Below are 10,026 nucleotides of genomic sequence, written 5' to 3' on the forward strand. Positions count from 1 at the left end.
TTAAAATTGTGAATTCATAGAAGTTGAAATCATAAGAACTTGAATTCGTGAAGCCGAAATTATGATTTCACAAAGCTGAAATAGTCAAAATATGAATTCATTAAGTTGAAATCATGAACTTGTGAAGTTGAAATGTGAATTCATGAAATTGAAATTAAGAGGTTAAGTTAAAATGTCCAAAAGGTTACAGCTTACCTGAAAAACTTTGCCATCTAAGGCACTATAAGCCTTGACCGCATGCTCCGGCATCATATAGGTAATAAACGCAAATCCCTTCACCTTCTTAGTTAGCGAGTCCACAGGACATTTTACTTCTGTCAAGGGACCTGTAATAAGAAAACAATTTCATTCTGAACTTTACAATAAACACATTGAATTGGCATTTAGCTGAGTTGTTAACGCTTCAGAATAGTAATCTAAGGATTGCTGGTTGCAGGGGTTAAAATCCTAGCAGGATTAGTTGTTGTGTGCATGAGCACAACACTTTACACTCAATACTTAGTAGAGGCTTATTTAAGAAATGGATTCAAGAATGTTTCAGTGAAATTATTGCTTCCAATGAAATGAAACTAAAATGAACTTGTATAATCTGAACTAACAAACATGATAAAAAGCTTACTTAACTGACTTGTATAATTGAAAACAACTTTAGTTATTAAATAATAAATGTGTGTAATGAACACTACCAAAGTATCTTTCAATTCTTACATCAGTTATATATACAAAAATATATTTAATTTTATATAGATAAATGCTGTATAAATTATGCAAATTTATGCAATGATTGCATTAATTATTCCTACCAAATTTTTTAAACTCCTTCTCCAAATCTTCTTCTGTACAAGAGTAGGATAAATTTCTGATAAAAAGTCTCCCTGTCTGTAATTAAATTTTAAAGTGTATAATAAGCTATACATGTTTATCTGCTGCCTTTAGTTTACGAAATAAATGTTTTAATTTGTATACAGAATATTATTTCAAAACTGTAGCTTGTATAAAGGAAATATGTTTAAGAATACCTTCAAGAATAAATGGTGCTTGCACACATCATTGTCAAATAGTTAAAATCCTACTTAGAGGCACAATTATACTCAAAAATACTATTACCATTATTTCTCAAAAGTTTTTCACTTTTCCATTATCAAATAATGAAAATCTCCATAATCACCTTTTATTGTGTCAGAGTCACTTAAAACTTATAATAGATAAAAAATGAAACAAATGTCCTTTTTATAACGTCATCTGAAAAATAATCACCTTTTATTGTGTGTCACATAAAACTTATAATGGATAAAAAAATGAAACAAATGTCCTTTTTATAACGTCATCTGAAAGCTATATAAATGATCTGTCTCAGAACAAACCACTTTTCTTAACAACCTAAGCTTATTTGTTCTGAACAGAGAGGATTAGATATAGAAATAAAATAATAATTACCTCTGCTATACCTTCACAATCTTCTGAATCATTCTGTAATGGAAACACATATGAAACTTTTACAAGTACACACAGTGAGAAGTATATACTGTTGACTAAAGTAGTCCTATCTTATTCTTAAAGCGGCCTCCAGCTTTTCTAAAGCTAAATATGATAGTTTTAGATAAATTGTTTCATATAATTGTCAAATCATAAGAAAAAAAAATTTGCAGATGATAAAGTACATAAACAATCAGAAAACCACTCGATACCTCTACCAGTCTGCTCTCTATATTTAAATTATTTTTTCCACCAACTTTTTAATCTTAGAAACAAACATCACTGGTGAGTTATACATAGCTCTCAGGATACAGTTTTGAAGAAGTTTTAACAGTGATATGAAAAAATTTTCCAAGATAAAATTACGGAGATACTTACTTTGAAATAACACAGAATTGTTTTTCCAACAGAAAATAAAAGCTGAATGCTCCTTTAATCTTATTAAATTCCAGAAGAATGGCTTTATAAAGCTTCTTTCCAGTCCCCTAAAAATCTAATCTTTTATACTTTCAACCACTGTCTCCTTTGCAACTGTTTTTTATTAATAGAAACAGTTCTATAAAAACAAACTGAATAGCTGAATAGTGGACAAAAGTCACCTTAATGCTTAATCATACCACATTTTTTTTTCTATGACATTTTGTCTAATGTAAAGGCTTACTTTTCCATGTAAACATTTTTTTTTTACTTTATGAAATCAGTTAAGTAGAGAAAATAGAATGACTAAAACTTGCATGCTAAAACTTAACCAAAGTGTGACAGGGATTCCAATTTGAGTCAATAACTCATCCTATTCTTCAAACAGTCAAGCAATATATTGTCACCTTAGTGCAATAACTGCTATTAAATATAGAAGCACTTATTACTAGGGCTGGGGCGAGTATCCGAGTACTCGGATAATCACGAATCAAAGTGAAAAATCAAGTTTGAATATTCGTAAGCCCAGAGATCATGGATCGCGATCAAATTTTTTTATATACATTCACTGTTTCTCACACTCATAAAATCGAGAAAAATACGATTTGAGTATAAATTATACCTATAAATTTACCTAAATACAATTTGCCGGTTAAAGACCATGTACCATGATGCTGAGCTAGGAAGTAATTGGTTTAAAAAAATAAAAAATACTCATCCAAAGAATAAAAACATAAACCTAGTTTATATTTTATATGTTTTATGTTTAGTATTGTTGGTTTAAAAAAAAAAAATAAACATGTTTTTATAACTAATGTACATGTTTTTATGGGTGTCTTGATTACAAAAGATTTGTGGTTCGATTTGTGAATCGTTAGTGCTGAATCGTGGTTCGGATCGGTTCGTCACTTATCCGACGATCCACACCCCTACTTATTACGTTATTGCACTAACTTCAACTTATTATATAAATATTCTAGCCCTTACTTTAATTTCCCAGGGCCGCGGCTTCTCTGTCTCAGGTATATCTTCTTGTTCCTGGTCGCATTTCTTCAGAAATATTCTTTTACCTCCTATAAAGTTCTTGTTCCTTCTCAACCCTTGATCAAGGTCACTCTCTGTTTCAAATCCTACATAGGCTATACCTGGATAAACGATAACTTAAGTTGTTTAAAATTGAAATTCCCTAAAAATTATAATGGCAAGCTGAAAAACAAAACAGGTTGATCAACTGAAAATTCAACTTTTTATATTCAAACATTTTACTAAAGTGAGTAAGATTCAGCTATGTTAAATATCAGTGTTTTTTTTCACTTTTGGGGGAAGGGGGTCGGTGCCCATTGGAGGGGGAAAAATGCAATAGGAGGGGGATTTTTATACGGATCTAAAATATTGATGTGTCACATGATAAACTTGTTGGGATACCAGGAGTAGCTCCCCTTACCTATATGAAAAACCTTGCTTTACAGTAAGTCTTACAGGCATAAAATAAAGCATTTTTCGGCAGTTAGTTGCAAAAAATGATATTCATTGCAGGCAAACTTGGGCTGCCATATTATAGGGGGAAATTTCAGCTTTGAGGGGGGAAAAAAACATACTTTTTTGAGGGGGGAATGGGGAGAATTTCGCCAAATATTTTGGTGAAAAAAAACACTGAATATATACAAAAAGAGGTCTAGTTATGATCAATTTTATCTTGAGTGGTCCAGTTTATCAAACAAGAGTGCCATCTTGTTTCAAAATATGCCAATCAGGATGTTTCATGATGGTGAACATTTACATTAGAATCCATCAATAGTTTCTTTTTTTGTTTTATATAACCTTTGCATGTGACCTTGACCCTGGCCACACGGACCTGGATTTTGGGAGTTTCAATCCCCATCAAAATGGGAAACATTTATGGTAACTTCCCGTAAGATAATATTATAATTACTCAATGTATTTAGAACTTTCATTTGGAAGAAGCAATTTTATCTGACCTCTTAGTGTGATCCTATTATGTTACCTAGAAACCGGTGTCACAAGTGTGACAATATCCTGTTACCTACAGACCTGGGTCATGAGTGTGACAATATCCTGTTACCTACAGACCTGGGTCATGAGTGTGACAATATCCTGTTACCTACAGACCTGGGTCATGAGTGTGACAATATCCTGTTACCTACAGACCTGGGTCATGAGTGTGACAATATCCTGTTACCTACAGACCTGGGTCATGAGTGTGACAATATCCTGTTACCTACAGACCTGGGTCATGAGTGTGACAATATCCTGTTACCTACAGACCGGGGTCATGAGTGTGACACTATCTTGTGCTGGTGAACATAAAGTAATACTTGTATCTCTCCATGCATGTAGAAAATATGCTTCTGACAAAACTGAATGCCTAACCCACCACAGATGCTCTAGCATAAGGAGCAATCATGCAATACAACCAATTTTTTTAACACTCTAATAAAAACGTTTTTTAAAGGGATTAAAGTTTTTAATCATTTTCAGGTTTTACTTCGTGAGAATTAGAATACGGTGTTATTTGATAGGTTGAAAGGGTATGTCCTTCATGAAACTGAATGATTGTCCCTGACTTTAAATACAAAATCATCATCATTGCAATTTTCAGATTCTGTTCATTTGGTAACATTTATGATAACAAAGAAATAATGTGATTACTGTATTCCTAGAAATTTCGCGGATACAATATTCGCGTTTTTTTCACAAACGTCGGCATTTTCGCGGGAGACAAACTTCGCGATATGTGGTAACCGCGAATTAAGCGAATTTTAATTCGCTACGGCCTAAATACAGTTTTGGAGGTAAGTTTTGGTGCATGACTTGCTTTGGGGGTGCTTTTAATTATTTAAATTTTTTGAACAAGTCGCGCCTAAAGCGCAACGTTACTCGATACATGTTCATAGTAGTCGAACAAGGACGGTTGTTCCGTGAACACTTTCATATTTCCTTACCTTTTCATTATGTTATTAAGTAAGATTTAGTCAGACCCGTTAGCTTTTATTCTCATTTGAGTCATAACTGACTTTATCTCCAAAATGTTGATACATATTTCTATACACATTATCGAACTGTACATAGCTTTCATTATAACAACATAACAGCTGTTTATCAATGTAAGCACTTGATCGCTATTGTACTTTTAACAAAGGATTACACCTACTCCAAGCAAATGAAATCCAAGTCATTCAATGTTCGCAAACTGTAAATGCGTTTGTCAACGCCGTGACTAGCAAATAACGTCAATAAGCATGTTAATTACTAATAATTGATATTTTCTTTTTCAGCGTGAAAATTAGTATCAATAACATACATAAATAATTCTTTACACATTTCTCTAACACCTTTGTTTATATGTTGTTTTGTGTAAGTAGATTATAATAAATATTCTGCACTTTTTATGTTATATTTGGTTGAAGCTAGAAATGTTCGCGGATTTGTTATAAGTTACATATTTGCGGCCATAAAGATTCGCGGAATCATGCCTACTGCGAAAACCGCTAACTTAAAATGCGCGAAATCTTTTCTAGGAATACAGTATATCACACCACCAGCTAGAAAATACACTAATACATGTAATAGACATAGTACCTATACAATGTGACTTTTTATGATCTGAGTGTGGGTGGAAAACCAATACTTAAGATCTAGGATTAGGTAGTATTGTCTTTAATGACTTTTTTAATATGTGATAATTATTTACAAAATAAAGTGTAGAGACTGCTCTGGTTATAAGTAACCCATACTTAGAAAATGTTTTATGGGTAATACCAGTCAATGCGAAAGTCAAAAAAAAATTCCGGCCACAAGGACTGGGATCCTTAGATTTATTTCCGGCCCTGATGATTTTTTCCCGGCCCGGACTCTGAAAGGTATTTTTTTGTAGGGGTGGGGGAGGGATGTTGCCATAATTATAAACAAAAATATTTAGAAAATATGAATTATCAGACTTAACTCTCAGATACTATGAAAAAAATATACAAAAACATAATATATAAAACTTTAGTTTAATTCACAAGAAAACGATACATCTTTCAAAGGTTGGAGACAAAATATGTTTTGGTAAGGAAATTATCCAAGACAAGATGGTGGCTTACATTACTTAGCAAAAACTGGTTGTATCTTGCGGTGATTTTGGTTATCTGGGTCTGTGAATACAAGCAAAAATGAAAAAAAAAAGATCGATCTTGGAAGTTTTGCATATTTCAGAAGGCCAAAAATTTTCAAACTGGCTGAAATTTTATTCGGACACGAGGACTGACTGTATAGAAATTTATCTCGGCCCTCCTGAATTTTAGTTGGCGAGGTCCGAGGACCGACAGACTTTCGCACAGACTGGGGTAATAAAGTCAGTATTTTTTCGCATGAAGTAAATCTGAGCTGAAATATTCTCTGATTATTCAAACATTTGATAAAAGAAGATAGATCACAAAAAGCCATGTGATATAGACACTGTAGCAATGGAAACTATCATTTTTCTTTAATCATCCAAGTGGGAAACTGTCTCAAGGACACACATCCACATTAATAGATATTAAACTTTATAACAAAATGCAGACACCACTTACCAATAGGTCTTTTTGCAGCATTTTTAGCAACATGCAACTTTGCTAGTTTTAATGGATTGAAAAATTCTCGTACAGCTTTCTGGAATTATAATACTATACAATATATATATCCTATATAATAAAAGACAAATTTGTATTAAGTATGAAACCAGCGTGTAATTTTAAAGAAGCTCCACTCTAAAAACCTAAAAATATTTTAAATTCTTACATTGATCAACTGATGCACTTTAAATGGGAAAATATGAAAAAGATTATACAGAAAAAATTTCAAAATGAAATTGAAAATCGATATTTAAATGTGATTCTTGGCTTGACTGTAGTTTTAAGGTCTTTTTGTGCAAAAAAAATTGTTCTGGAAAGATTAGTAAATTCTCTGAAATCCTTGCTCACAAGTTTTAATCATTCTGGCATAGCCCTATATCAATTGGTATGAAATCTTGGAAAAATACTTCCAGTCTGGTCATGTCAATAACCTCAGTGGAGCCCCTTTAATCATTGTTTTTGAAAAACTATAGTGAGGCTGTCTAACTTCATATTAACTTTTCCATTGCCAGAAGTCATACTTTTATCAACTACATGACTTGTAATAAAATTAACTTGCATGTTGTTTTACCCTTAATTGTTTATATATCAAAAGACTTACTCCAGATTTAAGAATGTTTTGGGTTTTTCCCAGCTAATCCGGGGTACAAACAATTTTTTTTAAAGTAACAGCTTCGAAATAAGTGCAACAGGTTGACCAATTTATTGTGACAGATAGTGCACCGTGAAGCAATAACAGTAAAAGTTGTTTGTACCGGGGGATTAGAATGGAAAAAGTTCCGGATCTATTATCATTATTCATATTTTAATCATGTTAATCAATGATAATATTTTTTTTATAAAATCAAAATAACATTGCTAGAATTTGTGAGGGATAAGAAACAACAACATTTTAATGTGATTACCTCTCCACATTTTGTAGGGATGCCTTTCATTTTCAACATAAACAGAGTTTTCTTCTCTTCCTGCAAAGAAAACAGTGAAATCAAACAATTACTTTCTCACTTATTAGGTACTGGTAATTTAGTAGGACATTTCTCATTTTTAAAGCCATAACAACTTTCATATTAACAACAACTTTCATATTAACAATTATTTGCAGTGTAAAGAAAGTAATCATGATCAGTAAAGTATACAATGTCATGTACATATAATTATAACTTTTTAGACATTTAAGCTGCCAAACTACTGACATTCATAGTAAATGTATTTCAAACTTAGCAGTTGACTTTTATGTTTGGTGTTACTGCCCCGAATTCCCAATAATCCATGTTATACTACAGTATACGAGACAGAGCTTTCTTTCTATCTATAGCAGGGGCTGTTTATAGGTCTTTCCCCCTCTAGAATTCTTATAAAAAATATTTCATTTCCCACTAAAAGTATTTTCCTTCCTCTTTTGCAAAAATACCATGTTACTTTGTCCCCAAATTTAAAGGAAGGACCATTTCCCATATTTGTGAAAGAATTGCCCTGCCAGACCTTTCTCACCTATGTTATGCATTTGTAACTTTCCCAAAATAAGGTGATCAATTTTTAAATACTTACCTCATTTTTCTTGTCTTTCAGCTTTTTTGTAGAGACCATGTTATCATTGTTGTCCTCATTGTTATCTTCATCATAATCAGAATCATCCATTCCCCCTGTATCTTTACTGGTAACTTTAGACTTTAGATACTGAAACATTGTGATAAAATTCAAAGATGACAAAAACACTTCTACAACAGCAATGCAAGATTATATGCACAAAGTATTGTGCCTTATCCTTATTATTTTTATATAGAAAGCAAACTGAATTTCGATATGAGAGACACAAGAGTTATAGGACAAACATATTCATCTGACTAATCTCAGTGTGTGATAACTATGGGGAATAATTCAGAAATAAAATCAAGCTGAAGAAGGGCGAAGGTGAAAAAGTAGGGAAAAGTCTCCTGTCATCTTGACCATAATGCACTTGTTAGCAGTGTATGTGTGGCACTTTAAACACACCAACATTTTTCTAATTTAATCACTGACATTATATAATCTAGCTGGATATCTTCCTCACATGAAAGTATCCAAAGTCCCTGACAGGATTTGAACCTACAGCAGTTAAACTTCAAGTGGTTTGAAGTCAATAACCATAACCACTCTGCCATGGACCCTTCACCCAGTTTAAATCTGGCAAAGTATTTCAATACATCAAGCAATGAAAATAGAGTTATAGGAACTTACATCAAGATCGGATAAACCTTTCACAGTGGCTGTCTTTTTCTTCTCTGTCTTCACCTCTTCATTTTCATCTAAAAAAATTCAATCAAATCTTGTTTATATACATGATACCATTTCAACCCTTAACCTTCTAGAACCAAAAGTGAATAGCCTTTGCTGTTAGAATATAGCAAGGCTTACCTTCAACTCCAGTCTGATCAAGTTATTGGTTGCTGAAATTTTGTACTTGGATATTGAAATCCCTAGAACATTGAATGGAGTGTTCTGAATTCAAAGCTTGGAAAATCTGTTATAACTTCAGGCATAATCCATAACATAACTTAAAGTTATATTCCTGGTCAAATTCATCAAAACAGATTGTCAAATAAACGCCTTATTGTTATCAAATGCATTATTTAACTAGTATTGACAAAGTTTTCCAACTTAGAAACGCTCTCCGTAACATTTCTGACCATTCTAAAAAATGCATTTTCTTATTTGACTGGGTTAGTCAAATTAGATTTATATTTTGGCGGGAAGCCCTTCGATTATTTCCGTAAATGTTCGGATCTGAGTCACGTGATATGATTTACCAAACCAAAATAATGGCGGACAATACGAAAGGTGTGTCACGGGAAAAGAGTCAACTCGGCCCTATACCAACTCGGCACGGGTCAACTCGGCACGGGTCAACTCGGCCCACTTTCCAAAAATATATAGGCCTATAACGTATTTACTTTGTTTTGCATGTTGTTAAGGTAAATGAATAATAAGAAATATCTTATTATTATTATATAATTATACATTATACCTCTGCTGAAATAAGGTATATTTAGAAAATAAGTTATTTATTTGTCTTGCAGATTCGATAAAATTAATATAAACACAGGCACGATTATCGAACCTGGAAGAAAAAATATGAACAGATTGATAAAATAACTTCATATCTTCTCTTCCCAGATGCCTGTGAATACAGATATTATAAAAATGTGTTTCCTTAGATGCATTTTGTTTGTAAAGTAATTTTCAAAAAAAATATGAAACAAAAACGTGTTTACTTAATAGCATAATCTTCTAATTAATTGCAGGTGGTCACTAATCAAATTTGAATGAATGAGTCAATCATAATTATCACCTAATTAATCGGTATCGTTAACAAACACATTGATTGATAATAAAAGCCCGTGACAATAGGAGTCCTTTGATGTCCTTTACCCATTTTTAAAAGTGGGCCGAGTTGACCCGTGCCGAGTTGTAATAGGGCCGAGCTGACTCGGGGGCCGAGTATGTTTTAGGGCCGAGCTGACCCGGATTCGTGTCA

The 10,026-nt window shown here is 32.7% G+C and overlaps 1 protein-coding gene across 1 annotated transcript in view; it reads right to left on the minus strand.

Annotated features, from left to right (window-relative positions):
- The window catches only part of LOC132730228 (probable RNA-binding protein 19), a gene marked incomplete at its 5' end in the record, with an annotated part of 28,486 nt that extends 19,689 nt beyond the window's left edge, over positions 1–8,797 (minus strand). The window contains 8 exon segments of the mRNA XM_060716104.1: positions 196–326; positions 804–879; positions 1,438–1,470; positions 2,881–3,038; positions 6,471–6,549; positions 7,418–7,477; positions 8,061–8,189; positions 8,730–8,797. Of these exon segments, the coding sequence (XP_060572087.1) occupies positions 196–326; positions 804–879; positions 1,438–1,470; positions 2,881–3,038; positions 6,471–6,549; positions 7,418–7,477; positions 8,061–8,189; positions 8,730–8,797 (734 nt within the window).
- Between the last annotated feature and the right edge of the window lie 1,229 nt (positions 8,798–10,026).

The sequence above is a fragment of the Ruditapes philippinarum genome, unplaced genomic scaffold (assembly GCF_026571515.1).
Source record: "Ruditapes philippinarum isolate M1 unplaced genomic scaffold, ASM2657151v2 ctg4129_1_1_1_1, whole genome shotgun sequence".
NCBI classification, from domain to species: domain Eukaryota; kingdom Metazoa; phylum Mollusca; class Bivalvia; order Venerida; family Veneridae; genus Ruditapes; species Ruditapes philippinarum.